We start from the raw sequence: 17,820 nt of genomic DNA on the forward strand, positions 1-17,820 counted from the left end.
ATCCAGGAGTGCCCTGCGTGGGAAGGGCACCGCCAGGTCCTCGTCGAGGCTTTAGGCGGCGGCGACCTCCCGGCCCTGGTTCAGGCCATGGTCCGGGGCGAGAGGGAATGGGATGCCGTCGCCTCCTTCTGCGAAGCGATCATGCTCGAGAAGGAGGAGGCGGAACGCCAGAGAGTTCGCACCTCTCATCCCGGCCGCCGCTCTGGACCAGGTAGACACCATGGGCGCCGGGTGTCGCGAAATGACTCCCGGCCACCGTAGGCGTGGGTCTATGGGCGGTGAGTTTGGGTGGCTCATCGTCCCTCTGTCTGCTTAGACGACAGACCCGTGTCGACGGCGCGCGTTGTTCCACGCGCTCCTCAAAGAGATGTCAGCAACCCCAGCGGGGCCCAGCAGGGCTAAGGCCTGCCGGGGCTGCGGGTCGTTCGAAAGAGATACCGCTGCCCTGGTACATAAAAGGCCTATGTCGGAACACGACGGTTTTTAGTTAGTAAGAGTCTGACACTCCCTAACCGCTGCTAACCCACAGCGGGAGGGGTCATTTGATGATTTTTGACGTCGGGAAAAAAAAAATGTTTTTGCCCTAATATACTTAAATATGTTTTCTTTTTTCATGCTTCTTCGTCCGACATCACTTCACTAGTAACATTCTTGCCAGCTATATCAACATTCACTCCCCTTGTTAGTAACTTTCTTCCCCCAAAACATCTTCCTGGAACAAAACCTGTACCACAACATGATCTACTGTATTTAATCTGTAAGAAATATGTATATAAATATAAGCTCATATCTACCTTATATTGTCTACAGGTGAAGTTGAGCGGTTGTTACGCGAGTACCGACAGAATCAGGAGTTGGTGCGGAATATCGGCGCGCACTACTACCAGATCATCTACCCGGTGCAGCTGCGTCACCACGAGAAGATGGGCATTTCTACGCGCGAAGTCAACACTCCTAAGGTAAGAGGATTCTCATTATCATGTCTATTTACCATCAATCCTCTTAGGAGTCACGTACTCCTCTAAGAATGCCTTCAAATTAGCTGCAAAGAGCATCGGTCCTGTCTCACAATTAATTTGAAGGTGTCTTAAATGGCTTCTAGTCTTTGGCCAGCAATCATGTATACTTAATTGCTGACTTAGATTCTCTAAATATACTCTCATTACGTTAGGAAATTCATATAAAGAACATAAAATTAAATAGAATATGAGGGCAAAGGAATTACCATGAGAAATGTAATGCATTTTATAGTAGTATAACATCTCAAATTATAATCAGTTCAAAGTTACATAGTTCACTCCCACTACTAAGCAAAAGCCTGTTGTAAACCGTGCCTTATTAAAAGAGTTTCTCGTTTATTACATGAACAGAACATATTGAAAATACTTGTGAAATCAAATTGTTTTCTCACAAACTTAATACAGACCCTATAAACAAGGCTATCTTCTCCATAAACTTTATCAATCAATTTTAAATTAACTCCAAAATAGGTCTAGAATTTTTAGGATCGGCTTGAAGGTCCAGACTTGGCCCCCGGGTGATTTCAACGGACTTTTAATCCACTTACGTAGTTCTGTCAGCCTGTTCGAAATTCCTCCTATGTAAACTTTGTTACCGAAAAGTTGTGTTACGTATTTAAAACAGGTAAAGAAGTAATTTTGGGTACATGTGTGTTTATTCTTAGTTCAGAAGTTACTCGGATCTTTTCGAAGTAGGCAATAACAAAGTTTAAGATAATGTGGATTTAAGCTGTTTTGATTGTATGTTAATTTTGTATTCTGATGGGTGCTTTCTTCAAAAACAAACCTTGATGAAGGTGTAAAAACAGCAAAAGACATGAAAAAGAAACATGGTCTTTTAAATAGTATTATCAACAAGGGAGAAGACTTTTATCGCTGATATTACTTTTTATCATCAGCTACATTATCTCGGGGTAAACTAAAGCACTTGGAGCATTGAAGGGCTGGTATATCACAATACACTCGCGTTTAAGAGCATCGCTCGTTCTGAAGCTGTAAGGCGCGAAGGTCTAAAGTATCTGGGGTTCAATTACTCGCCTTTACGACGATATAAAGATCATCCGACGAACATTCCACCCCATACGGTTGAGCACACAAAATATCCGTTCGGGAGCCAATTTAACTTCGCTTCGAACTTGTTTGAAGTTGTGAAAGATTGTTCGATCGATTCCTCTGCCTTTTAAAGGTCTCAAGTAATTATATAAACATTCTCTCCGCTATATTGAGATCCGAACTGGTGGGATTAATAAGGAAATTGGAAAGATTCGAAGTAATTATGCCTTTGTTTACGACAGTTCGCTGATAGGAATTTTGGGGTATGTGATTTTAAAAGTAAAAATTGGGAAAGTTTGTTACGACTGGACGGCTGTAAATTTTGGTTTACTTAGGGGATAACTGAGTTGAAGTTGGGGGCTGTTTTAATTTTGAATCTATTTTCGACTTGTTAGTGTGTGGGTGAACTTTAGGGATATTGGTTGACTTTGATGGGAGTTTTCGGCGTTTACCCAATCAGGAGTAATATTAGCATCGCCTACGGATTCTCTAGTAATTTATAACTATAAAATGTAATTAAAAGTTTAAAAATATGATTTATGTGGTAGCCCATCCAAATATGTAAAATTTCCGACAAAAATGAGACATGAAAGTGACGCATGACGCAGAATATATTTATAGCAATATTAGAAAATTAATAAGCGATATTAAACTCCCACTTCGCAAAAAGGGTACACAGAATATCTCATAACCAAAAATAGAACCAGTTGGTTCTTTTCTATGAATGTCAATTCTACTTTAATAGCATGTGTTCGACAGCGTGAAGAAGTAAGATAGCTTAGTGAGTGGAGAAGTAAAATAGCTTAGTAGAGAATTTCTCAAGAATTCTCCGGAGTTAAAATGCAATCTACAAAATGAAGATGCTAAAAGTGAAGTCGATTCAACCAAATTAGAACATAGACGAGATAAGTTGGAACCTTTGGTTAGTTTATTTGTACGAAGTTTCTTTTCGCATGATTTCGAGATAATGTCGACAGTGAGCGATGAAGAAAGTGCAGTGGTTTTGAAGGCTAGTTTTTATAAAATGTATATGTCGCAGGGATATGATAAAAACGGGGATATGATCAATTCCCTAAGGGATTTGATCAAATCACGGAGGATGTTAAAATAACAACACGATTTTATCTTTTCCCTAAACAAATCTAGTGAATTGAACAAATCACTAGATTGGTTCAGTGAAATGACAAAAATAATTTTGCTTTGATATTTTAAAGGTTTATTTGGTAAGATATACCTACATAATTATGATAATCAGGTGTATGCAATACAAGGAAATATTGATATAAAAAATCACCATTACTCAGAACAATATTTTAATTTTTGAAAGAATCAACAAAAATTTCTTTAAAAAATATTTTAGTTGCGTATGATATGCCTATTTGTAATAATCACTTATTAAAACATGAAGCTGATTTGAGGCATCGTGAATAACATAAAACATTATTTTTCTTACAGGCACATCTATGACACCTACGGCTTGCCTAGTGTTTGCAAGCGCGACCCAAACAAGAACTGACAATTTTTTTGTCATTTCACTGAACCAATTTAGGGATTTGTTCAATTCACTAGATTTGTTTGGAGAAAAGATAAAATCGTGTTGTTATTTTAACATCCTCCGTGATTTGATCAAATCCCTTAGGGAATTGATCATATCCCCGTTTTTATCATATCCCTGCGACATATACATGTTGATGAAGGGGTCATTTTTAACTCTAGTGGAGGTGGAAAAGGACAAATAAAAGTATCAGTTGGAGATCTTAATGGACCACAAATCAACTTAGCTTTTATAATTGATTAAAATGTGTAAAACAATTTTATCTTTTTTTAATAATACTGGAATATGACACCTAAATTATAATATCCCATACTAAATGTCCACCATCCCTAATTGCTAACGACAACGCACGAACATTTGACCATTTTGAAAACTTCTCAACGGCCCTTAACTTTGGGTTTAAAACTGAAGTATTTCGTGGATTATAATACACTTAAAAGTTTAATGTTTACGAGCCTGGGGTAGGGAGCAATTTCATTTGTCTTTCTGTCATATGGCCATAGGCGTATGAGCCCTAAAGTTTGAAAGGCATTTTAAAGCCTAAAAATTTATGAGCATATTGTTTTTGGCTTAAAATGATTGGATAATTTTATGCTGTGCTGAAGAATTTTGAGATTTCGTTTTAGTATTGAAGAGTAAAGAAATAAAATTTTACTTTTAAGATTATTTCTTAAAGTATATGAAGTAATACCGGATAAAGAAAAATACGAAAATCTTTGAAAAATATAGAAAATATGCTGGCCTTTTCAATTAAATATAAGTAACCAAAACTTGGTGTTTTCTTGATAATAACACTATACACTAAGCCTGGCCAAGATCGTAAAAATAAATAGGTACATATTCATTTATTTCGTTCCTTATTTCCGTGCGTGTCAATCGTAAATATTCTCTTATGAAGACACATCTAGGTCTTACGCACGAGTTACTTACATCTCACAATTCAGACATAAAGATAAGTAAATATATAAGTATACTTACTTGCTCTATGTATGATTGATATAAAAACATCAATAGGAAAATGGTCGATGGTTGATAACTGAAAACTTCTCTAAGTAAAACGAAAGGAATTATGTAAATAACTATTCATGGGGATAGTTTTCAAAATTTGCATAGGTTTATCAAAACAACTACATGTTACAGACAGAGAACTACATATTAAGACAGTAAATAATACCAAACCTATAAAGAAAATATGGGTCAAAATTAATTCCCATTATTAACGTCCAAAGCATCAAAATAAAACAGACCCCAAAATATTGTAAAAACACTCTTACACGGCAGTACTTGACATTTATTATTATTGTTTTCCAAAACACGATAGCTTGCCAATCAAAATCGAACCTTATTATATCGTGATAAGGTTACAAACAGTATTGTGTCAGCCAATCACTGCTTATGCCAATATTTTGGCCATACATAATGCATAACGTTTGCGTATTATGTTAAGACGCGTATATATTATGTGCCTTACGATGCCATGGCCAAGAGAATGTACTAGAAGGACATATAGACATAAAATACGTCAATAATATTAACAAGAGATATAATATAGACATGTGGATAGATAAAGAAAATTCTGACTAGCAGCAAGCGAGTCATTTTCATGGCTTTATTCCATGAAAATGACTCGCTTGGTATTTTACGACTGGAAAAAATTGCTCACAAGATCAATACTCAATACTTAATTCTTTAATGCAATTAACTAAAGTATCAGTAGATATCTTAATTTCAGAGATTTAAAATAACGTTTTGTACCTAAGAATAATTCCGTATTGAAAACGAATACGCTTGAATAAAACTTCTATTCTACATTTCTCCAGCAATTTTTCTTTGATGACCACTCGCCGTATTCTCAAAGGTATATCAGTATCGGGATTCCTGAAAAATCCAATCTAGGCTTCGACCAGCGCACACTACATATGTAGATATATATTCATATATTTAGAACACAGAGAAAGGAAAGATTGCGGAGATACCATAAGGTAGGGAGGTCAGGCGCCTTCTTGTAGGTCAAGTAATGTACCCTAGAAGTAACGAGGCGTCTGGCGGCGGCGATCTGTCAAAGAATTGTCTTGATTGATTGGTGATTTTATTTTGAAAATAATGGACGGATTCCAATGAAGGCATGTAAGGGCGGAGCTAGTAACGTTCCTCGTCCCCCGAACATCCGCATTTTGGCGCACTACTTTCTTAGAAGATTTTGTTCTGACATCTCCACTAGTCATTTTGTTCTCCATGATATACAAACACACACACACACACGTAGATAAGTATACGGTTTCCTTTGTAGAAGGGGTCGTTTGCGTGAAATATATTTAAAGCAAATAGCTTTCGGGTGAGCGTTTAAGCCAAAACATAACTGTACAGGGAAATATTCTTCCCTTTTGATGTACAGAATCGAATATAGCACAACAGACAGGTTTTTTTTTTTGTGAAGGAAATATTACTATGTAAGTCAAAGGGTTAGATTTACTGTTTAAAATGTAAATGAAAAAGTTTTCGTTCAAAATCACGATATATTTAGTTGGTATTTACATGAAACACCCTGGGTAAATGTAGGTGATGTCCTTAGTATTTAGCTAGTCAAGTAGTGCAGAATTGATTCACTGTTGCCTTCTTGTAATATAGACGAAGAAGATCAGCAGTCAGAATTCACCCTACTCACAGACTTTTTGTACAATTATTTAAAAAAATCGTAAATATTAAATCAAAAGTCGTAAAGCTCAACCTATGCTCTCACAAACAATAAGACGAAATGCGTCCTCCACATCACCTTCACAATCTAATTCTAGATTACTTAATTCACACAGAGATGCTTCTTCAAACCCTTGCACTATTTACTACGTAACCACGTGCAGCAAACAGAAGACGACCTAAGGATACCGCAGACTACAGACTAAACAGTCGGCCGACAGTTGCACGATGGTAGGACTTTTTTAAGTTAAGCGTGACTTCAATAGAATAGAATAGAATAGCATTTATTTCTTAGTATATGGTAATTACATACAGGTCTTACAATATAAAACAGTTTCACATATACTACCGATGCCGGTGTAGAAATACTCATTGAATTTAAAAACAAAAAACTATATATTAATTATTCAACTGCTATGTTAAATGTCAAAACTAAATGAAAATCTATGTTTTATTACTATACTATGGTCAAGAAATGTCAAAATTTACAATTAAAAATTTGAAATTTGAAAATTTACAATTAAAAAATTCTGCATCATATGCGTACTACCATTTATCTTCTGTCATCCGTCTATCTTCTTCACTGATTTATGAGCCCAAACAAACTATCGGCCGACTAAAAGTTTGTAGCCTACAGGTACACTAAATAAATAACATAATATGTATATACGTAGATATATAGAATTCCATTTTGTCGTAAATCCCAGTTCAGAGGCTTCGGTAATTACACTGGCAAGATAAACAAGCTATGGAGATTCGTTTACTGACGACTAATTTTGTTTACCTAATGTCTGGATCACTAATGCGTCGATTTTTTTGGTGGTGCAAGTTAAAAGCTCTCTTCTGGATAAAAATATATGTATAAAGTAAAAAAATAAAATAATGGCAACGAATGATATAGATATGAAGTCTTTTGTCTTTAAATAATATAGGTTATTACACACTTTCAATAGGTATACGTATAAGCAAATCCTCCCTGCTTGAGGGTGGCAATTTCATGTATTTTTGTAATTATTCGACTGTGACACTTTCAACAGAGACTGCTCAAGTTAAGTTCTATAATGATAAGACTTTTGGAAAATTATGTTTAGCTGTTACGAACTATTAACAGTTCCAACATTTAAACTGAAAAATTAATATACTTCAGTCACAGTATGAAAGTTTTTTATTATTTTTCTATTATAAATCGCTATCGCTTATCAATTAATTCTCCTTGTCCTCAAGGGAGGAATAAATTGCGCCTCCAAAGACAATTTTCATGGATTTACAATCATTTCTTTTTCTAACACAAAGGCATTGTTTGCTAATTTTTACATAAAAAGCGTAGAGACGTGTTTTTCAAAAGTCTCCGCAAATAGATTTGATCAGAGTTTTTGAATAATTTTGTATACATTTGACTTTTGAGAGGCTTTTGTGAATGAGACTAAGCTTTTTATGTTCTAGTTTATATTATAATATTTTTTGTCTCCATTTAATAAAAAAAACTTACGACGATTTTAAATTATGAGAATATCAGTCAAAAGTATCGTGTTAAGTTTTTTAACGCTAAGATATTTTTTTATTTGGCTATAGGCTATTTTTTTACTGGGTGCGCAAAGTAGTTACCACGGGACGCAGGTGGATTTTCAATACCTAAACGTATTTTAACGAGCACATTTGATTTACTTAAAATATTGATGCACAAAGTAATAATTTTTAGAAAAGATTATCTGTTACAATCAAAACCACATTGACATAAACAATCTTATATAACTAGAATAATAATTTATTCGTACATTCAGATTTCAGTAGTATCAGTAAATAGGTCACAGGAAATCGGTTTCAGTGATACTAATTTACGCGAAATCAATCCGTTTCGCTTAATTATGTTATTTGAATTGCAGAGAGCAACGCAAAATTCATTAGAATTGGACAGATTTACTCGAATGTAGTCAAAAGTCAACCCAGATATGAAATGTATGTCCCTGGAACCTTGTGTATGAATATGTTGTTCAATTACGTAACATAATCATGAAAACAGCTCATTGGTTTGTTAATCTAGAATTTAAATTCTCCTCATCAAATTTATAAGTTTCACTTTTTAAGTTTATTCATATTTTGTAAAACCCGTTCCTTATAAACGGGCCATATTTTTCATTACACCCATACTTTTATTTATTAACAAAAACGGTCTAAAGTAAAATATTCTTCACAAAACTTATTTTCCCCACTTCCTCTTTACCAAAGTTAACTGATTCTATTTAACCGTTCCAAGTTAGCGGTTGTTCAGATTTTGAAACAAAAAGGCAACAGTAAAATACAGAATCAATTTAAAGTTTATAAAACGCGTTAAGGTTTGTGGTGAGAACCCTTGTTTACTGCTAAAAGTTACCGACTCCATGCAAATTGCATTAGGCCACCGTCTCACAAGGACAGTTACTTGTACAGCCACCACAATCTTAACTTGTTTATATTTTACAATTTAACTGAAGTTTTACGAAGTTTTTAACTGAAATCTTTTTAGGGTTAAGTTACCATTTGGGGATCGTTAGTGAATAGGTTTTTGGAAGTGCTTGAACGCGTTTTATTATCAAGTATACTTTAGACGATATAATGATTATTACCTTGAGTTCGTAGGTACCAATCCAATTAGTACCTACAAAAATAAAGATAAGTATATAATACCATAAATATAGAAACTTAAATAAGCCAGCTTTTTGAAAAACATATCACATCTTGCATAATTCACTAGCTTCTGCCAGCGGTTTCACCCGCATCCCGTGGGAACTACATCCCGTACCGGGATAAAAAGTAGCCTATAGCCTTCCTCGATAAATATACTATCTAACACTGAAAGAAATTTTCAAATCGGACCAGTAGTTCCTGAGATTAGCGCGTTCAAACAAACAAACAAACAAACTCTTCAGCTTTATAATATTAGTATAGATTCACAAAATAGATTCTAGCAAAACAACCCACTCATTAAAAATGGTTTCATAAAATATTGGTCCTTTTGCCACATAGGTACGTTGCGCCGATGTAATATGTGCCACAGCAATATCACACACACAAGTAACCCTTAACCTTCAGGAAGTGAACTGTTTGTCGGAATAGTTAAACGACTCAGCTTACCCTTAAACTAACAACAGCCGCGAAAACAAACAAACCTTAGATTGAAACGCCGCCATAACACGTCGGTCACGCATCTTACGAAGCTCCGTTACGGATTATAAGGCTTACACTAGTTACAAGTTAGTTTAGTATTACCTTACCAAAGTAATTTGGGACTTCTATTATACATGTTTACGCATGAACTGAGATTCCGCCCCTAATAATTATTTTAAGATACAAGATCGTGTCGGCTTTCCGCGTCTCCTACTTGTATTAAGTCTTCGTAATGAAAAGTTGTAGATTAGATTGCTTGTAACGCAATATTCTTGAAGTTTGATTGTGATCCGTGTAAATGTCAAGTGTTGTCAAATTAATTTGGTGCTTACATAACATTTTGTCGTCATTAAGACTAGAATTTTCTTGAGTTTCTGATGTTCGTTTACATTTTCGTAAATTGTAGAAGCTGTTTTAGTAGATTGTTTTTTACTGTCCAAGTTACTTTTTGACGTACATATTTTATGACTCTAAGAATGACTTCAACTTTTTTAAGATCATAGGACCAATTTTTTAACGGCGTGGATGTTAGCAATGTGGTTGTACGATTTTGAAGTTTAAACTAATTTCGTATTTATTGTTACAGGGCAGAGGATACGATTATCAACAGGGCACGAGGTCACGCGCAAGGGTGAGTAATAGTTATTTTTAAGTACTACTTTCTGTATCTGGAAACGTGAGTAGCATCTCGGTTTTGTAAAAACCCGTTTGTTGTTGAGTTAAATACATAAAACCTATGCAACTTTTTTAGGTCTAGTATCGAAATAGCGATCAAAATCAAAAATCAAAATCAAATTGTTTTTATTTCAAATAGGCCTTTGCAGACTCTTATGAAACGTCAAATTAGTTGCACGGTTCCAAAAAGTTGGTCTCATGGAGAAGAGCCAGCAAGAAACTCCATAGACACTCTTTTAAAAAGTAATATTGTCACAAACATTCTATTACATAACAATAGTAAGCTGATAAAATTATACAATGCAACTGAAAGGTAAACAGTAAATCTATACAATCCAAAGAGAAAAGAAAAAGACGTTTAATTGCCAGGGAAGCCACACATAGAGAGATGAGTTATCGCCATATAATATCTTTATCGTCAACGAAGTCTTGAATTTTATAATAAGCTTTTTTAATGATCAACTTATTGAATAGCAAAGTTAAACAAAAACTATGTAACATATTATACCCATATCTCCCTTAGGAGCTATTCAAAGTTACACATACTATTATTCTCTTCTACGTAGTAATACTTACAACGTTACAACTATTAATATTTTGTTTCTTTAAATGTACTCTCGAGACCAAAAATGTCATCTCGCTTTTTGGCTTCCAACTGCAGGACACAGACATTTTTCCATACAGAGAAAGATTGAGAGTAAATCACCACGCTTGTTCACGACAGATTGGTAATTTCAGACTTTAAAGTCTCCTCAAGACGTTTACTCAGTCATTGATATCCAAGTACATATTTATAACTTAAAGTTACATTGATACTTGTCTTCAACTCGCACACTCGTACTTGAGAAGCAGGTGCTTAAACCACTAGGACTAAAACATAACTATTATATTATATAGTTACTTCTGTAGTCCAGTGACCAAAGTTTCCGCCTGCACAGAACGCCATAAACATTGGAGCCCGGTGCAACATGTGGCGAACGCATTCTAACGTAAATTAAGACGAGAACCACTTCTGTGAGGAATGGTTGACTAAGTAAGTTTGTTGATATGATATGAAGGGGTCTTTGCGATTTTGAACCCAAAATTAATCGGGTTATAAAACTGGGTTGAGGGATTTTTTGGGTGTCAAAAAGTATATAAGGTTCAGCAATGATGTATGCACTAATAATGCCAGCAGTAGGTTAAACTATGTATAAATGATGTATAATGTAAAAATTATGTACATAGGTACATGAATACTGCCATAACAATTAGTTCTACAATTCTTTATAAAACAGTCAACAACAAAGTCGTACAATGAGACTTGATTTCCACACAAAAAACTAAACAGTACATCAAACGACGAAACAAAAAGACCAACCAAATTTTCCTCACAAGCCAGTATTTCAAACGATGCCTTCAGAAAGGAACGCGTACTATAAAACACGTAATTTTCAAAGAGATGTCACTTTTCCCCTGTTTTTACGTAGAAAACATACATGGAATCGCGTTTTGCATTCTGTCAGCGTTTTGGTTCACAAATTAGCAGTGCGCTCGCTGGCTCGTGGAGGTCCTAAATTAAACACTGGGCTAGATAAAAGGAGTTTGAAAATATGCAGCTCAAGTTTTTTTTTTTTTTTGTTAATTTTGTGGCGATCGTGCTTTTGACAAGTAAATTTTACATACATGGGTCTGTATTCAGACCTTATATCGGGTGTGTCGTTCATAATCACATTGAATTAAATGCGTTAATATACTGGTTAATATATGTCCATTAACACAAAGAAAAAAGAAAAATACGCAAAAATAAAATAATGAATTTTTCAAACAAAGTAAATAGAATAAAATGTGAGAAAATTAGAACACCATATAAAAGTCAGTCATTACAAATAACTTTAATTCTCCCTTGAAAACTGACAGCTGTCAACTGATCAAAACATTCGATACTCCTAACTTTATCTCTGCTTTACACATGATGTTGTAAATTATATAAACGAAAAATGACTCCTGTGGTTAAACCACTGAATGGATTAGATTATTTTTTTTACAATTCGCCATAGAATATCATAAAGTATATGTGATAGAATTTAATGTGATTGGGAACGACACACCCGATATAAGTGTTTTTATAACCACAGTTACCAATTTATTTTACTGAATGATATCTTGAATGGCTATAACATTCAGCTGAGCTCATCATAATAAACAAGGATAACGACAAAACCTGTTGACCTCAATAGAATCTAGAAAATAGATTTATTTATCGAAGCAAAATATACATGAATAACCGCAAAAACTTGTTAATCCATTCACGTAACCACTCAACATGGAATTATGATGGAGATTTCGTATAATACCTGGTTAAAGCAATAAATTACACCTGCGTCGAAACGTGTGTATTTAGTTTCAACCTCATTACGCTGCTTGACATATAAAATTCGACTTTGCTGCTTTGATTTTAGGGCATAGAATTATTTGTGACGGCTTGTTGGTAGTGATAGGCATAGGAGTGGCAAGCAATTAGTTACGCCATTAAATCATTATTGAAGTTTTAGTTCAAAACAATCATTGTCTCTTGTGTGGATGTAATGAAATAACAGTGATGTACATATTTGTTAAAGCAATTTAGTTCATGTTTTGATGTGAAACATGTATAAAGAGCAATGTTAGGTGAACCTGCTCATTCGTCAATCTGCCTTGTGCTAGCGTGGTGACCAATGCACATTGTTTCCCTCGTATAGAGAATACTCTTTTTGATAAAAAAATATTGCTTAGGTACATATAGTGTAAGAATACTTTTGTGCTATATTTAGTTAGGTCGTTTAGTGTAAACACACTTCTTTTAGGAGAGTTATATGAAAGAATGGGAGATGGATTTCACAGGGCATCTCAAGTATTTTATATTTCTACAACTGCTTAAATAAGCTTTACAACAAAACTTGTAAACCTATAACTTCTTCCAATCCATAATACATGCAAACCCAGTTAGATTCTAAGTTCAGAGCTTAAACAGAATTAATGCGACTTGTTCCAGACTGGCTTTCATTAGGCATGCAAGCCGGTATCTAGGTACAGGCTTTCATTAGAGAAAATGTTACCTGGATAGAAGGCATTCTCAAATAAATGGAGCCTTGTAATACATAATTAGTTTGAGGTTTTAATTAATGTTATAGTCTCGCGAGATTGGAATTGATAGCGCCATTAGTGTACGGCGCAAAAACGGGAGTAATTTATTGGTGTATTAGATGTTTCTGTTACATGCGCGTTGATAGAGAACCTCTTCCCCGCATGCGGATAAATAGTAACCTATATATATCCTTTCAAAGATACTGCAATATATGTATGTGTTTTTTATTTTATTTCAATAATGTCCCTGAAGTTTATTTTAGTGTGCATATAAAAAACAAACTAAATATTTTACTTAACTTTCTCTATACCTTCATATGTTTTGTTTTAGCTTTCTGAAGAGTTATTATTAAGCCATGAGTAACACCCATAGAGCAACACAGGCCACCGGCGGACCGGAGGGGAGTAGCCATACACAGGCGTTCCCCTCTGTCAAAGTACAAGTCCAAATGGTCCTATGCGTACAATAAAACTAGTTGCAACTAAACTATTCGCTAGACTAAATCTAGTTGCGTGAGTGAATCGACGTCGTCGTAAAAAATGCCGAATTGTTCTGTTTTTTGCTGCAAAAAGAGATCTGCCACGTCAAATTTACAAAAAGATGGCGTTACCTTTCATATGTAAGTAATTTTTAATTACGTTATTGCTATTTACTTCTTATAAACTTAAAAACTGCAATATTATCAATCGTGTTGTTTCGGATTTGTTTACCAACTAAGGCCGTGCGTCTTCATACAAAACGCGGATCGGTCGAGCGACAGATCCGAGTCTTTTTCCTAGAATTCGCTGTCACCGAGCGAGTGTTGTTGCCGGTTTGTTTGTAGATAGTTATCGATGAAAATGAGAAAGGTCAAGTCAAATCGGAGAAAGTTTTGAGATTAGGTTTTCTGATTTAAATAAAAATTACTGAGTGAGAACGTCAACTACATATAATGTGTTTTTATTTATATATTGCAGGTTTCCTAAAGATCCAAATTTAAGAAATATATGGAAGACATTTTCTCATAACAGACCAACCTGGATTCCCACAAGAAATAGTGTCATTTGCTCAAATCATTTTAAGACCTCTGACTTTCAAGTGTTGGCGAACAATAGGAGGAGATTAGTCGATGGCGCCAAACCAACCGCCAACTGTATTTGTTCCGTAAGTTTTTATTTTATTCATGTGCAAGGTCATAGATAATATAATACTAGCTTAGGTAAACGAATAGTACATTCCACATGATGTACCTCGTTGACGTTAGTCATAGTGGTGAAATGAAGCCTACATTTTTAAACTTAATCTAATTTTCCAGAATCATCGACAATCATTAAATATACCAGATGAGAGGTTATCATCTAATGGGCCCATTAATGACACTCGGACTATTCCTAATTCATTGACATCACCGTGTAGATCGTCAACTCCTCAAAATGTGAGTTGTTTTTAAATCGTTTATTGTAGAATCGCATATTGATAAATTTGTCATTCCTTCTATTTTACTGTTGAGATTAAGTAAATTATGTAAAGATATGATAAGAGATAATTATTTATTCATTTGTTTTCAGACTCAGTCAAAGGAAACATCTAAAAAATCTGCTTCAATTCCCACTACTGCACTTACACCAAGAAAAAGAAAAATGCAGCAACAATTAGATTGTCAGAAAAAAAAAAATTAAAAGGCTACAAGCTAAAAATCTTTTCTTAAAGAAAAAAGTTGCTGGGCTAGAAGAAATTCTTCAGAGTTTAGATGAAAAAGCTTTGATAGATAAAGAGGAAAGGATGGTCCTGGAAAAAATAGGCGTTGAAGAAGCAGAGCTTATTAAGCGTCAATTAAAGAAATGTAAAAGTGGAAAGCTCTCACGAGCCAAGTATTCACCAGAACTGAGGTGTTTTGCTCTAACTCTCAACTTTTATTCCCCCAAAGCTTACAAGTATGTTCGTAAAACGTTTGGGACGTGTTTACCTGCTCCGCGTACTTTAACTAAATGGTATAGTAATATTGATGGACGGCCCGGTTTTACCAAAGAAGCCTTGGCGGCCTTAAAATATAAAGCCGATGCCAATCCACATAGTAAAATTTACTGTACTTTAGTTTTCGATGAAATGAAAATAAAGACACAATCACATGACAATCCAAGTGGTGACAGACGATTCGGATATATTGATTATGGTTTCGATTTAATAACTGATAATACAGATGAAGCTACAGATGTCCTAGTTTTTCTATTAGTAGGCATTAATACTCCATGGAAAGTCCCAATCGGATATTTTTTAGTTAAAGGTACAAGTGCTAAGTTAAAAGCTCAACTTGTAACTAAAGCGTTTGAATTAGTACATGAAACCGGAATAGAAATAAAAGCGTTAACGTGTGACGGCGCAAAAGCAAATTTAGCGATGGCTACGGAACTGGGTTGCTGCTTAGTTGCAAATAAATTGCAAACTACTATATTAGATCCCACAACGGGGCAACGAGTTCACTTTTTTTTAGATCCAAGTCACATGTTAAAATTAATTAGAAACACTTTTTGTGACTACAAATGTTTTTACGATGATAATGAAAATAAAATTCAATGGTTATTTGTGGAAGCATTACATAAAATACAGGAAGAAGAATTATTTTACATGGCTAACAAATTAAAAGCAAATCACATTTATTACAAAACAAAAATAATGAATGTTCGCCTTGCAGCACAATTGTTCAGCGGAAGTGTTGCTGATGCGCTTTTGTTTTGTGAAAAAGAATTACATTTATCGGAGTTTAATGGATCAACTGCAACTGCGAAGTTTATTTCACTGATAAACGACGTTTTTGATATATTGGATTCCCGGTCACGTCAAACTGGTTATAAAAGAGCATTAAACCATGAAAACTTTGAGAAAGCTTTTCGAAAAATGGATGAAGCTCAAAAGCTTTTGTTGAGCTTATCAGCCCATGTAAAGAAACGCAACGGGGAGTCGCATAAAATTAAATTAGTAGATTCTCCTCGATACACGGGTTTTTTAGGATTTTTGATCTGCATTGAGAGTACCAAATCTATCTTTCGAGATTTAATACAAAACCAACAAAATGGCCTCAAATATATGCCACTACATAGGATAAGCCAAGATCACCTCGAACTATTTTTTTCCATAGTAAGGAGTCATGGTGGTTATTGCGATAATCCCTCAAGCTCCCAGTTTGAAGCAATTTATAAAAAAATTCTTGTTAATACAGAATTAACACAAACGGGAAACGGAACGAACTGCATTCCATTGGAAAAAATTACGATACTGAATTGCACATCTGCACTAGAAAAAATTAATGCTTCAACAGTACGACAATACAATAGCAATGACGCTACTGACGAACACAATTTTGATAATTTTACTGACGATTTAATTGATGAGATTGAAGCTCTAACTTTTTTATCCCCTTTTGCGGAAAAAGTTGTGGAGTACATAGCGGGATATGTTATTTTCTCAACAAAAAAAAAAATTAAATGCAATACGTGCATTAAAGGTTTGCTTGGGCCGATTGATGAAAAAAGTTTAATTCACCAGAAAAGCAAAGGAAAGTTACTGTATGCCTCAAAAGAAGTTATACTTTTATGCCGGATTTGTGAAAAAGACATAAGAAGACATTTAAGTGACGACAATAAACCTACACGATCTTGTACCACACATGAAGTTGTGACACGTTCCTTAAAACAATTTATTGGCAAAGACTTGTTTCCCTCAATCAGTTACCATTCACACGAAAACGATTTTACAAATCATAACTTGGAATTAGCAAGATTAATAATGCAAAAATATGCTGATACAAGAATTTCTTTCTTAATGAAAAAAACAAACCCCCAAAAATGTATTCGTCATATTTATAGAAAATTAATCCATTTTAAAAACCAGTGATAGTTCCGTATCAGTATCTTATCAGTAGTTTTTAAAAAGGATTAGTTTTATGTTATTAAAAAAAAATGGTAATTTTATTTGTTATATGTGATTTGATTATACATAATAAATAAAGTCAATAATAATATCTGCCTTTGAATTTAAAGCTAATTTCCCTAACCGAGTTTTTGAATTTATCGATAATGCGTATCGACAGTTGTACAGCTATGGGTGTAAGGACTTGTTAGTGTAGTTGCGTCATATTATTATACTATTATGACACGGATTGTTTAAATGTGTGTGTGAAATTGTTAGTGTATTTTTCAATTGTCAGAGTGTGCGTTTCGTAGTGACATAGAATGTTTTTGTGTGAGAATTTGAGAATGTGTGATTTCCCCCCGCAAAAAATGACAGACAGTTTTGTATCGGTAAAAAACGCAATGGCTACTCCCCTCCGTGTTGCTCTATGGTAACACCATCTCGAAGCATAGCTTAGTGTTTCACTGCAACTGGTTTATACCAGATTCCAACCAATTCCCAGCCACTTAGCTACATAATAAGCCAACATAACATACATAGTAAATTACTGCGAATAAAAGCAAAATGTACTACATTGAAAATAGCTTTAATTCCCAGTATGTTACAGCTAATAACTTCTGTATGTACAAAGCTAATTCATCTAGTTCATATCTCCCTTCTGTATGTCTATTCGTATGTATGTCTGT

At 34.6% G+C, this 17,820-nt stretch overlaps 1 protein-coding gene across 4 annotated transcripts in view; it reads left to right on the top strand.

The window, feature by feature from the left end:
- LOC124631318 (disintegrin and metalloproteinase domain-containing protein 11) overlaps positions 1-17,820 on the top strand; it is a 214,089-nt gene that overhangs the window by 26,628 nt on the left and 169,641 nt on the right. For all 4 annotated transcript variants that reach the window (XM_047165652.1, XM_047165653.1, XM_047165655.1 and 1 more), the window contains exons 2-3: positions 811-959; positions 10,052-10,096. In XM_047165652.1, coding sequence (XP_047021608.1) covers positions 924-959; positions 10,052-10,096 — 81 coding nt within the window. In that variant the 5' untranslated portion in view covers positions 811-923. The remainder of the gene's footprint in view (positions 1-810; positions 960-10,051; positions 10,097-17,820) is intronic.

Source organism: Helicoverpa zea, chromosome 6, assembly GCF_022581195.2.
Source record: "Helicoverpa zea isolate HzStark_Cry1AcR chromosome 6, ilHelZeax1.1, whole genome shotgun sequence".
NCBI lineage: Eukaryota > Metazoa > Arthropoda > Insecta > Lepidoptera > Noctuidae > Helicoverpa > Helicoverpa zea.